This window comes from Sciurus vulgaris, assembly GCF_902686455.1.
Source record: "Sciurus vulgaris genome assembly, chromosome: 2".
Taxonomy (NCBI): domain Eukaryota; kingdom Metazoa; phylum Chordata; class Mammalia; order Rodentia; family Sciuridae; genus Sciurus; species Sciurus vulgaris.
Window position 1 is genome coordinate 44,437,311 of NC_136462.1, and position 20,629 is coordinate 44,457,939.

A 20,629-nucleotide genomic window follows, 5' to 3' on the forward strand; every position below is an offset into this window, starting at 1 on the left:
ACACTTAAGGATGATCTCATTTTTGAAAAAAAAAATGAAATTAGAACAGCAAAAAAACAGGGTGAGGTAATGGAGACTTCCACTTTTACCCTTAGTCTTGTTTTGAATATAGAATGTACATACACTATATTACTTATCTAATAAAATAAATCTAAATTAATATTATACTATGCAATAATGTAATTATATAAAATTGTGTCTGCAGAGGATAAACCTTGGAGAGGATTCTAGAAAAATGAAACATTGGGCGTGTCAGGCTGGTGAAATTCTAGAAAAATTCCTTATTTGTGTTATTATCATAAGTACAACAAATATGATTTCACCCTACCAGTTGTTTGTATGAGGCACAAGCAGATTTCTAAAACAAAGTGGAGCAATTTTATTTTATGTTTTTGGTACTGAGAATTGAACCGGGGTGCGCTTAAACTCTAAGCCACACCCCCAGCCCTTTTTAAAATTTTTATTTTGAGACAGGGTCTTGCTAAGTTGCTTAGGCCCTCACTAAGTTGTTGAGGATGGCTTTGAACTCAGGATCCTCCTGCCTCAACCTCCCAAGCCACTGGGATTACAGGCATGCACCACCACGCCTGGCTGGAGTAATTTTCAATTGGGTGTGTTTCTCAAAGTGTTGGAAACTTAATGCCCAATGCAACAATGTTGAGAAGTGGGACCTAGGTCCCAGTCTGCCCTCATGAATGGATTAATGCTGTTATCATGGGATTTGGTAACTCTTGTTATCATGAGTGGGACTGACAAAAGTGAGTTTGACCATTCTCTCTCTCTCTTTTCTTTTGCAATGGGCTGACATAGTAACAAAGCCCTTGTCATTTGTTGCTGCCTTGACATTGGACTTCCAAACCTGCCAAACTGTGAGAAATAAATTTCTTTTCTTTACAAAATGCCCAGTCTGTGGGTTATAGCAAAATAAATGAATTAAAACAGGAAACATGACTTCTGCTCACTGAGAGATCTAACAAGTAGATCTTGGGACCAAAATTTGGTACATAATCTGGGATGCTTGAAACTAAATTATTTTAGTTAAACTTGGTAGAAAGAGTTATCTCCCTCGTTTTATATTTTTCTTTCACCTCCAATACTGAGGGCCAAAAACAAGGTGAAGAACTAAGATGGTTGGTTCTTCCTCTCTGCCTGAGAACCTGTCCACACTGTCCCACAGGGTATTCTGTGCTTGAATCACATGCTAACCTGGTCATTACTGACATGCAAGGAGGCTGGCTTAAGGACAGAGCCTGGTGGGCCAGTTACTTAGCACTTTCCTGCAATTCTGCTTTTTGATTTCCAAATGGGAGAACATTATCTAGAACATCAACCTTGACTCTGTATAAACCTAGTCACTCAAAGCAACTCAAAATAAAGCAATTGTTATGGGAAGATTCCAAGTTGGGCATAGAATTGTTGGTTAGGTGTCCCTGCTAAAAGAAGTCTTAGCTATCTACACTTAATTTATGAGGAACCAACGACTAGGATGTTGACTTTACACACGCAATCTCAGCTCATTCTCTTCGTGGCCCAGCAAAGTGAAAATTACACACAAACACACCCCTCAAACACACTCTCCAGTTTACCAAAAATCTAAATGACTTCCTTGCTCAAGACCACATAACCCTGGATGGCTCCATCCTATTTCTTTAAGCTGTGTTCAACATTTTTCACACTCATTTGCACTCGAGCAGAGTTCAGGTCCTTTAGAACAAAGGAATCATACAAATTTGAGGAGTATTTCATTGGTGTTTAGGGAAAAAGTACAGAAGTTCTTTGAACACTCTCAAGCTGCAAACAGAGCCTGCAGGAAAGTAGGCAGGCTTAACTCTACCCAAGTGCTCACAACACAGCCTTTAGGAATTGGGCGTATTTTTCCCCTAAGCAATATATCACCTGAGCCACAGTAGCCTGTAATGTATGGCTTTAATATATTACCAAAGGGAAAATGTTCTAATGATTTACAGGGGTATACATCATTGGCATTAGGCGGCAGCATTAATCAAAGCTATGGGTTTGGCTTCTTAAAACCATTAGGTAAATCCCAAGCTCTGCATTTAATGTATTCACCTTGGACTACAGTCTGGAAGGAATGAAAAGATCTCATTGCCTTTGCTTTAAAGGTGCCTTCCCAGTAGTAAAAACAGTATGTGTATGTTTGTGTGTGTGTGTGTAAACCCACGTTACTTGAAATTTTTTATGTTATGATGAACAATTGTTAAAAGTTCTCTTCGCTAGGTGTTTCTCTGAAGGTAGAAAGGCCAGTCTCCTACTTACACATTCCAAGGAGGGAGGCCCATCCTAGCTCTCTAGTTTAGTTGCTACTATAGTGAATTTTGGTTGTCAACTTGACTGGATTGAGAGAGACCTAGAAAACTGGTAAAGCACACTTCTGAGGGTGTCTTAAGATAGCAGGCACGTTGGTCAAGGAACTAAAGGGTTAAGACCCACTCTGCATGTGGGTGGCACCATACAACAGGATGAGGGCCTGGATGGAACATGAAAGGAAGAAGGAGGAAGACCACAAGCTGGATTCTTCTTGAGAGGATCTGTCTTTTGTTATGGTCATCGCCCATGGACATTGCCCATGCAGCCAAGGAAGACTGCAGCTTCCTCACTCTTCCGACATGAATGCTCACCAGCAGCTCCCCAGAGAGTTCAAGGCCTCAGCCTTGGACTGGGGCTGCACCATCGGTCCCTCTTGTCCTGAGGCTCTAGCTTCTTGGATTGAGCAGCTACTGGTTTTCCTGGCTCTCCAGCCTGCAGATGGTCACTCTGGGACCATCCTGATTGTATAAGTCAACCTAATAAATCCCCTTTTATAATAATATGTGCATTCAGTTGTTCTGATCCTCTAGAGAACTCTAATACAGTTGCCCATCATAAAAACCAAAATAAATAACCAGAAGTTACTCTTCTAAAACAGTTTGAAGGGATAGATAAATGACAAATACAAACTTGCTGAAAACAAATTTTGGTGAAGAAAGTTGTAGAATGGGAAGTATGCTCTTACCAGTAAATATCCGTAAACCAAAACTGAAGGACTGTTCACTAGGGCTCAGTTACCACTTCTAGATTTGCTCAGAATAATCTGGATTTGGAAGATACAGTACTTTCAAAGCTCCAAAGGACCAGTACTACCGACCTTGCTCATTTCGTGGCATGCCAGTGTGTGCTTAAGACAACCGCCACACCATATGCCTGGAGAAAAAGATCATCTCCGGGGGGAGTATGGGTGGCCAGATGGGGGAGTTGTTGATGAGAGAGAGAAACAGACAGTATTCTGTAACCTTTGATAATGAAAGAAAGGAAGAGTGATCAAATGATTGTAGGCCTGGGCCACATTTTAAATGGAAGAGAAAGGGTCCTTGAGCTCTTGAAACTGTGTGGACAAGCAGATGCTAATCACATAAAACATAAGTAAAATGTTACTCATAATACTGCATTTTTTGCACTAACCACCATTTCCTTAAGGGGACTCCCTAGGCTGCACTGAGAAATGATGCTTTTCAAGAACTTAGCAGAGCCAGGTGCAGTGGCACACACCTGTAATCCCAGCAGCTCAGGAGGCTGAGGCAGGAGGATCAAGAGTTCAAAGCCAGCCTTAGCAAAAGTGAGGCACTAAGCAATTCGATGAGACCCTGTCTCTAAATAAAATACAAAATAGGGCTGGGGACATGGCTCAGTAGTCAAGTGGCCCTGAGTTCAATCCCTGGAACCCCCAATAAAAAATAAATAAATAAATAAATAAATAATAAGCAGAGCTAGTGTCCTTCCTCTTGCATTACCAACTTGGTCTTTATTTGCAATTTATTTTAGTAGTTTACATTCTTCAAAAACAGATGTTCCACTGGACCTCAGATAGTGCCACTCAGCAGTGTCACTATCTTGCTGTGTTCTAAGGAAACCTACTTCACGAACAGATTACTGACTGGATATTTGAGAACTTAACACATCATTAAAAAAAAAAAAAGCTACAAGTGATCTCACAAAGTATTGGGGAATGTTTAAAATGAGACTATTAAAGTGGCAGTGTGCTGCCATCAACAACTCTACACATAATGTCTCTTTTGGATAAAAGTAGTCATTTTGACTTTTACATCTAGAATATCCCCCTGATGGGATGTTCATTAGGAAACATACCTCCATCCTGCACAGAGTAACATTTAATATACAGTCTGCATGTCTTGGAGAGGCTTCGCGTATTCCTTTACCATGTATTCTAAATTCTCTAATTACATTTTCAGCTGCTCCAGAAATCATTTATTTGATTTACCCAAATGCATTTCAGAAGCAAAATAATCTCTCTACACCAGGTGTGGAAGAAGAGTTGTTTAATGTAATTTCTCAATTTTTCCGGAGACATCAGTGAAGGAGATCTGACTGATGAGATGGTACAATTAGAAAACAAATGTATTCTTTTCAACCTGCTTCCCATTCGATTCCTCTGTCTGAGGTTAATTGTTCCTTGTCTCGTCGATGGAATCTCCAGTGAGTAGCTTATCTACTCACCGCTCTCCATGGTAATGTCATAGTCACATGATTATATTATCATTAATTCTCAGAGAAGTAAAGTTATAATAAGCAATATAGGCAGGAATCCACCCATACCTAGTTAATATAAAGTCCTCTAATCAAAAACATCACAAAATCAAATTCCAAGTCTTACATAACAGGGAGAATTCTGAACTACATTTCAGTTGAAGCTTCTCTCCACTTAGAAACCAGGGCTTTGCAGCTGGAAGACCCACCGTGAAGAAGATTCCTCTCCGCTTCTTTGTCTGCTTCTCCTATTTCTGCCATCACAACCTCTGTTCCATAAATACACACATGCACACATACACACACACGCACATACACACACACACACACACACACACACACACACGACAGGGGCCTCTGGCTCCAGAAGGTTGGTTGCACAGCGTGAGGAAGGGAAAGGGCCACAAAAGATCTTGACTAACCCCAGTATCTTCTGGGGTTGATTTCCTCTGGTGAGATTGGTATTTAACATGATGCTCCCTAAATTAGGTGAATGATCAAACCTGAACACTTTTCTTGGGGTACTTCATGGGTTCTTTAGAGGTCATAGTGGGAACATCAGACCATGATTCTCTTAAGGTAAATTGCCTTTGGTTGGTTGTATTTATTTCTTTTTCCCTCAACTCTTATTCCCTCATGGAATCTAGTGGCCCAGCCAGGGTCGCATCATTCATCTAGGCAGTCCTTTTGGGCAATTTAAAATGTCTCTAGCAGGGTTCTCCCCATATTGCCCACTGCTGCTCTAAGAAAGAAACACTCACATGTCCTTGGGCCTTCCCCTCCCCCTGTTGGATGTGTGGCAAGTTCCCAGGAGCACAGTTGCTCTACTCTCTGTCCTGTTGCCTCAGAAGAACAGCAGAGCCACAGCTTCTCACCTTTAGATTCCTAAGGCAACAGTCCAGTGAGTCCCCCAACTCCTAGGACACAAGCTCTGCAAGTGGAATCCTCGCCGCTCCTGCACAGGGCACCATCTCCCTGAACAACCCTCTCCCAGGAAACTCTATTAGCAAACATCAGCTTTTTCTGTCTTTAAAGTGGGTGTTGGGCTCCAGGTCATCCTGCCCACTTGGCATGTCCTCTGCTAGTGGCCTAGCACTCAGTTTGGAATGGAGGCATACCTACCACCTATTGCCTGGGTCTTATCTTCCTGTGTCAGAAGGCCATAGCAAACACCTCATCCAACCCAGAGGCTCTCTGCACAGTTGCCATACCAAACCTGAGTCCCAGTATGCCTTGCTGCACTGCCTGCAGGATGAATGCTGGAAATTCACTTGAACAAGAGGAAATGAGATAGAATCATAGCAAAATCCATTTCCTTGGGAAGAATATTCCCCTTCTTGTCTTAGACTCCAGAAGATACCCCTGGGTTGCCTTGAGAGGTTCACAAATCAAGCACTGACACAAGAAGACCCCTATCACAGGGCTCCTCCCTGACAAACACTTGAAAAGGCTCCCCAGCTGCTCTCCTTTGAGGCTTCCTCCAGCCAGCTTAATGACTTTTATTTTGATAGAGCTACCTGTATCAATTAAAAGTACCTGCCAATATCCTGGGCCCAATTTGGCCACTGAGTGTCAGCCACTGCAATTTAACTTTTATGAATAGAAGACCTCTGAGACCAGGTGAGCTTTAATGGCCCCTCTTTTGCTAGTTCAGAGCTTCATGTAATGCCAAAAAAGCATTAGCTTCATACCATGTTTATACTAAAGAAGAATGAATGGGGCAAAATTGTTTCTTTCCCCCTTATTTCTAAATCACTCTTTTCTTAATAGGTGAAAGCTAACTTCTTATAAAACCTTAACTACAAAACATCATGCTTGAAAGAGAGTCTCGGGTTCTTGGCACTGAATATGGCCAGCACTTCATGGCGAGGTTTCTCCTCTGAGATGGCTGCTCTTTTCCTTTCAGTGGGAATGCTTTCTGGTTTTTATAGCCAAGCGAGATGAGAGAAGCCAAACAGCAAAAGGTATTCACGTAGTCATTTTATATTACATTTCTCTAACATACAGGTCCATTAGAGTTTTCTTTCTTACAGAATGCCATTGTGTATACATTAGGATTTTGGTCCTCTAAAGTAGGTCTGCTTACAAGAAATAAGAGATTAAAGAACTGATGTCTCTATAGAAAGAGAAATAACATGTCAGTTGTGTTTATTTGTTGGGCAACATGATTTATGCTTTCTTGTGTAAAGATGGAACAGAGAAAAGGGGACACGTGACATTGTTTAGATAATCCCCAAAGAAAGTTGGAGTTCTTCGTTCAGGAAAAAGGTTGCCTTTCATTTAAAATATAAATGGTACTGACAGCTTATAGGGGAGAGAAAGATTTCTTATGTTCTAAGAAATAAATTCAAGATGCACCTAATTTAGACTCTAGAGAAGGTGGACATTTAGCATTCTAAAGGAGAAAAAAAAAGTGAGATTACAAAGAATTTCATTAAAACAGGAAACTGAGGGACCATTTCATGAAACTTTGTTCATATAGATGTAAAAAGGAACAATATAATTTGAGTTTTGTCCGGAGCCGGCAGGTCACGCGCCCTGCCTTGCCTCAAGGTCACGCGCCTAGGCTCATGGTCAGGCGCTTTGACTCATGGTCACGCCCCCTGCCTCGCCTCATGCTGAGCTAAGATGGCGCCTGCCAGATGCTGGTGGGGCGTGCCATTACCTGTTTACACACCTGTCAGACTATACCAGGTGCATCACACTAGATTGCGTGGTGCTTCATGATTGGACAACTACACTTCCTTATTGGAGTTCTGGCGCGAGACTAGTCTTGCCTTCGCGCGCTTTACTCTGATTGGTTTCTGTACTTTATATTAACTGTGTTTATTCCTCTAATAAACGAAACTTGATCAGGCTTTTGTCTTGTCTCCATTTCTCGTGTCTCTTGTCTCTTTCAATCCCAGCACCCCCCTCCAGGTACCCGTTGATGTTCTGCGGGCCGGGGCAGAGTTTAAAGAATAAAATTCTTCAGTTGCCCAGAACACATTTCAATCTCACTCTGCTTCTCTATTTTTTAATTCCTTATCCCAGAAGGATGATTAAATAAAGCAATAATGTTGAGTAAAAACTTTAGAAAACTCTAACATGAGAAACAAAATGTTAATAAAGTTTTCAAATATTCTCTCTTATGTAGTTGTTTTTCTATAAGAAGTGAGTCAAGAAGTGTGAATTCTAGCCCTATTTGTATAATCCATGATTTCAAATGAAGGGTGTGATTAATAATTAATACTTATTAATATGTATTCAAAAATTTTCTGTTGATAGTCTTATGCTAGATTTTATTCTTTTTTTGTTTGTTTGTTTGCTTTCTCCCTTTGACTGGGATGTAGCTCAGTGGTAGAATACTTTCCCAGAATGTATAATACCTGGGTTGGATCCCCAGAACCATAAAAAAAAAAAAGTCAGTAAAAAAATCATCATTACTGCTTTACAGGAAGTTATAATCTAAAAGAGAAAATCCAGATCTAAGTGTGTAACAAGAAAAAGAAAAAGAAGAACCAATTAAAAACAAAACCACGGTTTATTGATTGTGCTTCAAAGGAGAAAAAAAAATCATAACACACACAGTTTCTTTTTGTTGATTAGAGTTACTGCAATAAATAAATAGTAAAGATACAGTGATATACCTTCCAGAAATCCATTAAGGGACAAGCATATCATCTTTAGCACTTGGAGAATGGGAACCATAGCTTGTCACACCCTGGATCAGCCCTTCTGTGGATGGTCCCCCTGCCCTGAATCAAAGACCTTCAATGCAATCACAGAAATAGGTCATCAATTCATTGTGAAGCACATGTCCCTTTTCTTATTAGAAGTCAAAAGTTCCTAAAACTTGATGTATGTTCATCTTACAAGCAAGAGCTTTATTTACAATATTTAGTGGCAAAAGAATCTTAGGTTAAGCCAAGAACAAGATTATTGCCTCTTAAAAAATTATCCTCCCAAAGGAGAAAGATTCTTATTAAAAGGGGAGGATTTCAAAGTCACTTTAGAACTGTACCTTAGGGTGTTATTTTTCAGGCATCATAAAGCATTTGAATTCAGCTGCTTTTCGATCCAAGTAAAACAGTTCTAAGATAAGTGAGGTTTGTTTCCTGAGTTAAGGATATCTTTAAGTGACAGATGTAAGACAATAAAAGACCTTTTTCAGGAGCATATAAACTGGACCAATGACAAACAAATTTCAAGACTGTTGAGAGATTGAGAAACCTAACAGGACACCTCACATTTAACACATTCTCAATGGACTTCAGACTTCCTGGCTGTTCCTAAACTATTTCCCATGAAGCGAGGCATCATATATCAGTGTCAAAACACGTTCTGGCTGATGCTTTCCACAGCACTGGGTCAAGTCTTGAAAAACACAGTATGCAGGAGAAGCAGCTTGTGAAAGAGGAGGCAAATTTAACTTGTGTGAATGATTTCTCTGTGGCCGGTGTGCACATGCATTCATCCATTCCTGCACTCGAGAAATAGTTGAGGCCTCTTGTCCTTAGTAATGGTTTCCAATCTCAGGTAACCCTCAGAATCACCTGGGCCCTTCCTCCACCTGCTGATTCAGTGGGTATGGAGTAGGACCTGTGCCTCTTAGTTTACAACACTCGTAGTCGGATTTGGAACCACCCCTTTAGCATTTTATGAGTTCATTGTGAAAGGAGACTTACATGCAGTAGAAGTCGTCTTTCTCCTCCAAACTCTGAGCTACCTCTTCAACACAACCTCCTACTTTTTTTCTTTCCCCTTATGGAGTTCTTCCATTTCTAGGCTCGTGTCTGTGGTAGAAAGATAAGTAGTAGAAGAGAAGGAAGAAGAAGGTTTAAAATGAAAGTGTGACTCCCTCTCTCTTTCCATTGTACTGCTATTTCTCACCCAGCTTCCAGGAATGGTGAAATACAGATGATTGGACTTGGGATTTTTCAACTCTATGATGGTATAAAAGCATTCTGTTTCTCACTTTTAGTACAGTTTCAACAAATTATACAAGATATTCAACACTTAATAAAATAGCCTTTGTGTCCGATGATTTTGCCCAACTACAGGATAATGTAAGCATTCTGAGCATGTCTAGGGTAGGCTCAGCTAAGCTATGATGTTCGTAGGTGTTATGGTTTGGACATGTGGTTTTCCCCAAAAAATCATGTATTGATGAAGAAATGTCCAAGAGTGAAATGATTAGATTATGAGAACTATAACCTAACCAGTGAATTAATCCATTTGATGAATTAGTAATTGGAAAGAACTACAATACTGGGTGACAACTATAGTCAGTAGGGTGTGGCTGGAGGAGGTAGGTCACTGGCATATTCTGGAGTTGACCTCTCTCTGCTTCCTGGCTGCCACAAGGTCAGCAGTTTTCCACTGCACACTTCTGCCATGATGTTCTGCCTCACCTCCGATCCAGAGCAATGAAGTCAGGTGACCACAGACTGAGAGAACTCTGAAACCATGAGCCCAAAATAAATTTTTCCTCCTCTAAGTTGCTCTTGTTGGGTATTTTGGTCACAGTGATGAAAAGCTGTCTAACTAAGAGGTTACGTATACGTATATATTTGGGGGGGCAGGGCAGACCAGGGATTGAACTCAGGGATACTCGACCACTGAGCCACATCCCCAGCCCTATTTTGTATTTTATTTAGATACAGGGTCTCACTGAATTGCTTAGCACCTCACTTTTGCTGAAGCTGGCTTTGAACTTGTGATCCTCCTGCCTCAGTCTCCCAGGCCACTAGGATTACAGGCATGTTCCACTGTGTCTGGCAAGGTTAGGTATACTAAATGAATTTTTTAACATGATATTTTTAATTTACAATTGGTTTATTAGATATAACCCCATTGTACGTCAAGGAGCATCTCCATTTTATGCCAGACAATTCCTCCTACCAGTAAAAATTATAAACTCTGAAGAAATCTAAAAGTCAGTTAACTCAAGAATGACCAAAATCAGGCAGAAACTGAGAATATTCACACTTTAAAAGGAGAAAAATATGCTTGATGATATACACATTTATCCACGGCACTTCCCAAATATGGAGGACACACTCAAGGGAAAAGGATAGTTGTGATGGGCTTAGAAGTTAAAATAAGTGATCATTGATTAGAGCTCTCAGAAGGACTGAAAATTGAGCAGGGAAATCCCATTAAGAAAGGAGCCATGGATGAGTGGGTGGGGGAATCCCTCATATCTGTATACAGACTCTCAAATCCTTGGTTGACTCCTAAAGTGCACATGTGCTGGGCAAAAATCCAAGCAAGCCAGTGAAAATCAACAGCAGAAAGTCTGAAAGAGCTGAGTAGAGATGGCAACAGCTGCTGCCTGATACTGAAAAGACAGAGTTAAGGATTCAATCTCTTGTTTAGAGGGGATTGGTAAATAGTTTGAACATTCTATTGAAACCCTAGAAGGGACACAGCTTAAGAATAAGAACCACATCCAAAGGCTAAGGACTATGCTTATTAATGTTGACCCTATTAAGATTCACCTTGATCCTAATAAACTCCTGCCTAAATCAGCCAAGACTTACTCAAATCTGTAAACACTCAACTCCTAAGCTGCACCGCACTGCCGACTTACTTAAATCTGAAGAAATCTCAGGAAACAATTCCATCATTTTAGTTACCCTTTTTTTGTCACCGTTACCAAAATACCCAATAAAAACAACTTAGAGGAGGAAAAGTTTATTTGGGGCTCAGAAGTCTCAGTTCATAGATGACTGACTGCATTGTTCCAAGCCCAAGATGAGAGAGTACATCATGGACAAAGGGCTCAGAAGAGCAAAGTTGCTCTGCTAATAAGGACATCAGGAAGTGGGGCGGGGGGGGTGGGGGGACTCTGACTCTGCAGGGCAGAAGTACCCTTCTAGGGTAGGCCCCCAGTGACCAACCTCCTCCAGCCGCATCCCACCTGCTTTGTTACCACCCAATCCATTCCAACTAGGATGGGCTGACTAGGTTACAGCTCTCGCAATCCAATCATTTCACTTCTGAACACTCCTACATTAATACCTCATATCAAAACCAATTTTGTTGCTGTTGTTTTAAGAACAAGGGCTACTTCTACTTGTACTCATTTTTTTTAAAAAACAATTTCAGCTTATTTTTACAATGTTCACATTGCTAACTAATAAATCTAAAGAAAAAAATCACTGATATGCTTAAAAACTCAGAGCAATGAATAGAATTATGATTGTTGGAATCCTAGTGTTTTCTACCCAAATACTATCTTGTTTTCCAATCCCTCCATTAGTAAATGACAGTGGATATGCATACAACCTTCTGTAGTAACTAGTGTAGTTAAGGACATTGGTGCTTACTTATTTCATGTGCAAAAATCATGGGACTTCAGCCTGTGTGGAATCACCCTCATATTTTTCTCAATGTCCAAATAAATGATTTTAAGGATTCAATTTTTCCATTAAGATCCACACTTCTATAATGTGTAGATAATTTACTGCTGTGTTCTGCTCTGAGACTTCAAATCTCTTTTAAAAATTGGTGTGGCCAGGCACAGTGGTATATGCCTTTAATCCCAGTGGCTCAGGAGACTGAGGCAGGAGGATCTCAAGTTCAAAGCCAGTCTCATCAATTTAGCAAGGTCCTGAGCAACTTAGGGAAACCTCTCTCAAAATGAAAAACAAAAAGGGCTGGGGATGTGGCTCAGTGATTGAGATCCCCTGAGTTCAATCTCTGGTACCAATAAATAAAGAAATAAAAGAATAGATATTGGCAGGAAAGGGACACACAGTATCTACAAAAAAGTTACAATTCTATCTAATTTTGGTCTATGTGAATTAAAATTGTAATTACATATTTGCACAATAATTACAAAATTTATAACTACACAATTTTGGTCACAATCTGTCTTTAGGCATTCCATTATCTCCCAAAACAAAAACTATTCCATTATATTCAAGGTCCCAAATAAAGATGACTAAAAGACTTTTCAGAATTGTCCTTAAAAGAGTTTACTAAGAACCAGATATGGTGGCACATGCCAGTAATCCCAGCAGCTTGGGAGACAGATGCAGGAGGATTGTGAGTTCAAAGCCACCCTCTACAACTTAGCAAGGTTCTGTGCAACTCAGCGAGACCATCTCTAAATAAAAAGGCCTGGGGATGTGGCTCAGTGGTTAAGCACCCCTGGGTTCAATCCCTGGTCCCCATACCCTTCAAAAAAAAAAAAAAAAAGAGCTTACTAAGAATGATCCCAGAACCTCTCACCTGTGATGCAAAAACAGCAAAATTCTCCTCCAGCAACCCTACACTTTTCATATCCCTCACCATGCCAACACCTCTCTCCAATTGTTCAGGAAAAGCCCGCTACCCAGGAGGAGTGTTAATTTGGCAGAGAGGATCACACCAGAAACTTATACGAACAAATCTCTTCCACTGTAGGCCACAGCACAGTCTCCCTGCCTTACCCTGGGGGCAGCAACAGCCTAATGGCCCACCTCCTGTACTAGGCTGGCTAGTGCTGACCTCTAACGTGGCTCTTTGCATTCCATATGCTCTGCAATCCCAGGCACTTCTGGGCAACACTCAGCATTTCTGTGTCAGCTGCCTTACTAATTATGAAATGCTTCTACTGTTACAATTTAACATTGTTCAGATTTTAATTTCACCCTTTACCCCTCTTCTGCATAAGGAGGAATCCATGACTATTTAGTGGTACCTTGGGAATTAAGACTACCCAGCTCCTATAAAGCTTAATATATGCCCCTATTACCTAGAAATGTACTCAAGGGAAATTAGTACATCTTCCCACCCAAAATAAACAGCAGCTCTATTCACAACAGAGTGATAACTACCCCAATGTCCATCAACAGAATGAATAAATGAATTATGGTATATAAACACGATGGACTGCCACACACAATAAAAATAACAAGCTACTGATATATGCAGAAAACATGTATGAATCTCACAGACATACTTATGAAAGAAACCATGAAATTCAAGAATAAGCTAAACTAACTGATAGTGATAGTAATCAGAATGGGAAAGCAGGGTATGTATTAACTGGGAAAGAAAGCAAAGGAAACTTCTGCAGTGCTAGAAAATGTTCTATTTCTATCTAGGAAGTAGTTTCACAGGTATATGTACATTCAGGTGAAAGTTCATTGAGCTCTCCTTGTGACTGGTACTTTACTGTATAAATTATTCACTTCAGGAAAAAGCATAAGCTAGATACACAAGAATGCCCAGAACAAATCTTAGTCAATCCTAACTTAGTACTACAGATGTTTTTTATCTTAAAAAATGACAATGGCCTTTCCTGGGTAGCAGATGCTGTCACCACAGAACATGCAGCTATCAAAGCTGCTCTACTATCTAATGTTCAATCTGCCCAAGTGATGACCTACCTAATTGCTCTGACTTCATCTGACAAAAGAAGGGATGGTAAGCACTGATCAGACAGTAGATACACTTCAGGAATTTTTCATAACCTTGGGATGTTATGGAAACAAAGGCAACCTGATCAAAAATGTTGAAGACATTAATGATTTGTCAAAAGTTACTTAACATTGGAAAATTCACATCAGTTAAGGTAGAAGCTCAAAGACAAAATACTACCCTGGAAACCAATGACCATGTCCTTGCTAAATCACATGCTAAACAAGTTTTATTACCTCAATTACGAAAAGTTCCACCAAATCAACATCTATCCCCACCAAACTTGGAAGGAAAATTGGCTCAATTTACATAGGCTATAATTGCCTCATAACAATCAGCCTAACCTTCTGAAAAGCAATATAGGCAATTACAAGGGCATTTTCTTCAATCATGGGTTCTGACAATCTCCTGACACTGCCTGGAAGTACCACAATCCACTCAATGGATGTTGGTAAAAGTGACCCAGTATTTTTTGCATCATGAATGAATAAAACTAAATTCCATAGTAAACAAGTGATGGGGAAAATTCAAAATTTGATCAAGTGGTAGACTCATGTCTTGCCTATAACTAACATAACCCAGGATTCCAGAAAAAGTAAAAGAAAATTCAGCAATTCTTCGAGGCCCTTTGAACATTTATAAACGGACTTGGTACAATACCCAGGTCTTCAGGCTATAAATGTATATTAGCAGTAGCTATCAAAATGGATAGTACATATACCTTAATGAAAGGCTACAGATGTTACAGGAGGAAAACATTGCGAGGCTCTATATTCCCAGCACAGGGAATTCCTCCTTTCCTATCCAGTGATTGCAGAACTCATTTTACTAACAGGCATACAGAAATTCTGCCAGGTTTCTTTCCTAACACAAAAACTCTATTCTCCATTCAGAAAAAGAAGAAAAGAACAAATGGAGACACTGAAAACTGTCCCAATCAGAATTTGGCAGACTATAAACCCCGGGACAAATAGGCCTGTAGTCTGTTTTCATTTGGTTTATGAGCTAAAAAAATGTTTCTTATACATTTTAGAGGTTTGGAGGAAAAAACCAATATGGAAATTGAAGAGAGACAATAGGGTAGAGGAAAAGAAACAGAGGAGGGAGGAAAGGGAAAATGCTAGGTAATGATATTGGCCAAATTATATTGTTACATTGTATGCATAAATATGTAACAACGGATCCCACCATTGTGTACAATTATAATGCACCAATAAAATATGGAAAATAAATAAATATTACCCTAAAAATATGGAATATTTGATAGAGACCATGTATGGCCTGCAAAGTCAAGAATATTTATTATTTGGCCCTTTACTGAGAAAATTTGCTGACTCCAGGTCTAAACCATCAAAAATTCTTAATCTGCCTTAATGTTTTGCTCCTAGTGTTAGTGGTCATGCAATCACCTCCTTAGAGCTCATACAGATTCTCCCTAGAACATCATGTATAGGATATCCTAAGTGATTAAGAATAACTACATGGTAGTACATGTTTGTCACATGTAGTTCTAGCTAAATACTGTCAGAAGCTAATCTGGTATATGGTTTTATGCCCAATCTGTACAAGTCACCGTTCCAAAAAAGGTATTATTCAAATCTTTATATGACTTCTATGTCAGTGATTTGTGTGTGTGTGTGTGTGTGTGTGTGTGTGTGTGTACCGGGGATTGAATGCAGGGACACTTGACCACTGAGCCACATCCCCATCCTTTGTATTTTATTTCGAGACAGGGTCTCACTGAGTTGCTTGGTGCCTCGTTTTTGCAGAGGCTGGCTTTGAACCTGAGATTCTCCTGCCTCAGCCTCCCAAGTCACTGGGATTATAGGTGTGTGCCATCTTTGGTCAGTGATTTATAGTGCACTAGAAATCAATATGTGTTAAGTTATAAAAATGATTGCAAACTGTATCTCACATGCATGTTCCCTTACATGTGACTTTACAGTTCTTCCCATCAAGAGATTAATATAATTCTCTACTTTTTTGAGCATAAGTTTTAGACACGTGATTTGATTTGGGCACCAAGGCATTGCAAACATGACATTCACAAAGATTTGAAAACCACTTACATGTGGGAGTTTTCCTCTTTTGCTGCTTATAGAAATCCTCATCAATTTCACGTGAATAAGCTTGGAATAGTTGGTTGGACATTAAGAAACACACAGCCTAGTTACCTTCATTTTCTCCTGAGGACATCATTTATAGAGTATCCTACATGATTAGGAATAAACAACTGCCAATAGCCAGCAACCACCAGACATGTGAATAATGCCATCAACTATGAACTGACTGTAAATTCCTGTGAGGCCAGACAACATCACATGGAGCAAAGATGTCCCAGTTGAGCCCAGCCCAAACTGCTCATCCACAGAATGAGTAAATAAATGGTTGTTTGAAGATAGCTAGTTTGGTATAGTTTTTTCTATAGAAAATGCTAACTGATCCAGGTGCAAAGATGCTTTTGAATGTTATTAGAAGGAGCCATTTCAGTTCCTTTTGACAACCGGTGCAATTAACCCATGAGTGCCTATGTCACAAGAAAAATGAATTTCCAGCTCAGACCAATGGATATCCATCACACAAGTGGATGCAAATTGAGGCTAATGAAAAGCCTTCAGAAGCAGATGGTTTCAAGGCACAATGACCTAAGACCTTCGGGTCAAACAAATTCAAAAACACAAATTCTACCCAATACAATGAACAAACCAGAACTTTTTGTTATGCCCAAACTGACTTCCTTATAAGATGTTAATGTGTAAAGACGGGCTATTGCTTTACTTTTCAGTGACATTAATTTTGTTTACCCACTAAACAAAATTACCTTTTACGCTCTATATACTAATCATTAGTCATTATAGTTATTATAGTTCTTTGGAGCAATCCAATGCTTAGAATAGGGAGGAATGATTGTATGAGATGAAATAAATGGTAGTGGTATTTATGTCGGTAAGCCTTTATTCTTCATTCTGGGTATGTTTGCTAGGGACCTCATAATAACATGTAACTTCCTTTTCCTGCTGACATCACAAATGGAAGAAAAATAGATGCGTTTAATTTAACATGCGTTTAATTTTCTTTCAGGGTGTGTTGGAGAGTTCCCTGGGCACTGCTGTCTCTGGAGCTGTCTTTTGTCTCTTTGTAGGTCAACCAACCTCTCACTATTTGAAGCAGCATGGGACCTACCTTAGTTTTTGAGAGGCTTCTATTTAATTTCAGCAAATATGTATATGCATATCTAATTATAAATTAGAATGATTTGATCACAGAACATTTATAGTCCAGATAAAGCATAGAATAGCAGTTATGTAGATCCAAGAATCAGACAGAATATGTAATGATAAGGTCCACAGTTGGAAAGGTCCTTAAAATTACGTAGCCCAGAACTTACTTTACATTTGATTTAACTCAGTCCAATCTGTTGTTTTCTTTCTCCTTTCCCAATCATTCTCTTCCTTTATTATTTACCTGTGCCCCTCCCTTTTAAACAAAATACATTTGTTTTTAAGAATGAGTGACACCAAGAATTATCTGCTAAACTTAATCTCTTTCTAGACCTGTCGCCCATTTCCAACTCCAGACATCACTCAAATCATGGGAGTGAACTGGGGCTGAGGAGGTAGCTCAGTGGTAGAGTGCTTGCCTAGCGTGCATGAAGCCCTGGGTTTCATCTCCAGCACTGGGGGTAAAAAATCATAGGAATATCTCTACTGAATGCTAGTAATCTACCCTATCAAGTATATGTATGATCTGATCATCTCACATATATGTTAGAACATGCAACAAATACATCTAAGCTCAGTATACAGAGTTATACACAACTAACATTATACCCACAGAGAAAAGTCAACCCAATTATCTTTTAAAATCATCCTGGGCATCTATAATATCTTTATACTTTCAAAACCCATCCAACTGTTAGGGAATATGACCAAAGGAAATAAAAATACTTATTTAGCAAGCTTACCAAGAAATCCCCCACAACCATCCTGATGGTAAAAATACCTCTTAGATTACAACTTATATGCTTACTTATAACGTAATACCTTGTGAAAAGCAGAATGTCCACGTTCAGAAAAAACAGGACACAAAATGTCCACTAAATTAGTCATTACTGTTTGTCTTATGTTAGAGAAAAAGACACACTTTCAACTCTTAGATACAGATCATATCAAATGAGCAGCACCAGGCCTGTTCTTTGTGACTTCTCCTGATACCAAGAACTATTTCTGGGACTCCTTACCAGGAACTCTTAAGAGTTTTACTCTCTGGGTTCCTTGAGAAGTTTCAAAGGAGTGACCTCTAGGGAAAGATAGAAGAGTCTATTGATGTGCTTTAGATTTTCAACCTTGGTTAGAGACCCCTGAATTTGAGATAAATCGTTGAAATTTTAAGTGTAACCATCTACACTACAAGACCCAGAAAAGCAGCTTCGTTTTGCTGACTGTTTTGGTAACTATTGGACCATCACATAACTTTATATTTATTGGCCTTAAAAGGGGGCATCTTTACTATAGCTAATATTTACTATTGTTTCTAGGTAAACACTTAAGAAAGGAAAAAATATCTTTAAAAAAACATACATAAACTGATAACTCTCAAAGGTTTGACAATCTGAGTCTTGGAATCTATTGTCCTAGTCTCCTGGCTTGATCAAATAAAACACTGGCTTTTAAGAAATTTTCTTAACTATAAAGATGGAATTTCTTATTATAATAATTATTTGCTTTTCTCTATTGTATTTTTAATAGGGTCTTTAAAACTACAGTGCAATTAATGTTTGATGATCAAATGATGATTCTATACTAGAAAAAGACACAATTCCTTGTGGTCAACCGTCCTCCAGGGGAAGCAGATTACCAAAAGTGGGGAATGACAGATCCTGACATAGTGGCCCTCGTGGCCCCCAAGGATTCATTATCACACTGTATCCCAGTGTCCTTTAGACTTTTGTTAAACAGATGAACATATGGACATGGTAGAAAAGAACGCTTCAGTGAATTTCTTCTAACCTCACATAAATCCTAAGAATTTTATTTGCCATCACTATCCAAGTTATTCATCTATAATGAAATGTCATAGCATCACAGAATCTTTTAATATAAAAATGTTTTAACTACAGTATATTTTTTGGATTGCAAATGATAGTCTACCATGAACTCAGAAATGCTCATTTTTTTAAGAAAAATATTTCATTTTTAATAGAAAATGAGATATAAAGATATGTTTATCATTTAAAAAGAAAAATTAAGATATCAGAAATATGTGATAAGAAATCTACAGAAATGATCATATTCTGAGAATAAAAAATATTTATTCTAGAGTCTATTAAAGTATATGAAGGACAAATTTATCTGAGGATTACCCTAATGTTAAGGCACATTTGTCCAGCAATATCAACTTTAATCTTGACAGACTTCACCTCTTAATAGTATCCTAGTATATTCCAGAAGTTGAAATTTTAAAATTAAATTGATATATCACTTAAATATCAAATGAAATTTTAAAGCTTACAAAATCAAAAGTACCATTTATTTTTACATATGTAGTATTATTCCAAAAGGATCTGCAGTGATTGGCAGAAGAATATGTACAGAAATAACCTCAAACAGGAATAATCCTATAAAATACAACACTGATGAACAGTTATTAAGTTATTTTAAAAAATGGTTAGGTGTATGAGAAGTAGAATAAATCAAAGATTACACTTTAAAGTTACAGAAGGCAGGCTTTCTGTGGTTGTGGGGAGAGGGCAGGAACTACCAACACCTTTAAAAAAAATGCTTTGGGAAGCCAGGCACAGTGGCACTTACCTATAATCCCAGTGGTTCAGAAGGCTGAGAAAGGAAGATCCCAAGTTCAAGGCCAACCTAGGCAACTCAGCAATGCTCTGTCTCAAAATAAAAAGGGCTGTGGATAGTATCTCTGAGTTTTATCTCTCCCCCCAAATTAAAATAAATATGCTTTGAGTTAAAACCAGGAAATGAAGGACTTAAAGCAGCACTTTCCCCAGGTTTCACCCTATCCAAAGTCTTATCAAGGAACATCAAAAACAAATCAACCTTGGGGCTGGGGAGATAGCTCAGCTGATAGAGTGCTTGCCTCGAAAGCACAAGGCCCTGAGTTTGATCCCCAGTGCCGCAAAAAAAAAAAAAAAATCAACCTTGAATGTGTATCTACTTCCTATCCTAAACAAAGCTCTATCTAGGCTTTATAAAAAAAATAAAAAATAAAAAAAATCTAGAAAATCAAGATCCACAGAGAAGCATTTTGCATCCAATTGTTTAAAAGAAACTATTTTTAGCAGAAACTATTTTAAGTGCCACAGTAAATAGGTTCTAAAATGAAACCTAACGCATTTCATTAGCCAAATACCAGAAAGAAGCTCGAGGAGCTATAACATAAGAGGAAATACATGTGGAGGGCTGACACATTTCTGAGTTTCCACAGGTTTCTGTCTTTGGGGAGAAGAAATCCCCAGGCCTTGGGCTATACTAGAAGTTTAAGGAACTCTACATGACTCTTTAGTAATTCTCAACCTTCAGTGCACAACACTAAAATCGCCTGAAAAGGTCTTTATTTCATTTTTAATACCACTGCTTGGACCCCACCCAAGATCAATTAAATCAGAATCCCTGGTATGTAACCCAGGCATTAGTAATTTTTGAAAGTTCTCAGAGGTTCTAATGTGCAGCTA

The 20,629-nt window shown here is 38.9% G+C and overlaps 1 protein-coding gene across 1 annotated transcript in view; it reads right to left on the bottom strand.

Moving 5' to 3' along the window:
• Nucleotides 1-19,676: 19,676 nt before the first annotated feature.
• Nucleotides 19,677-20,629, bottom strand: part of KIAA0586 — a 136,657-nt gene continuing 135,704 nt past the window's right edge. Inside the window, exon 31 of the mRNA XM_079125787.1 lies at nt 19,677-19,822. Coding sequence (XP_078981913.1) covers nt 19,812-19,822 — 11 coding nt within the window. The 3' untranslated portion in view covers nt 19,677-19,811. The remainder of the gene's footprint in view (nt 19,823-20,629) is intronic.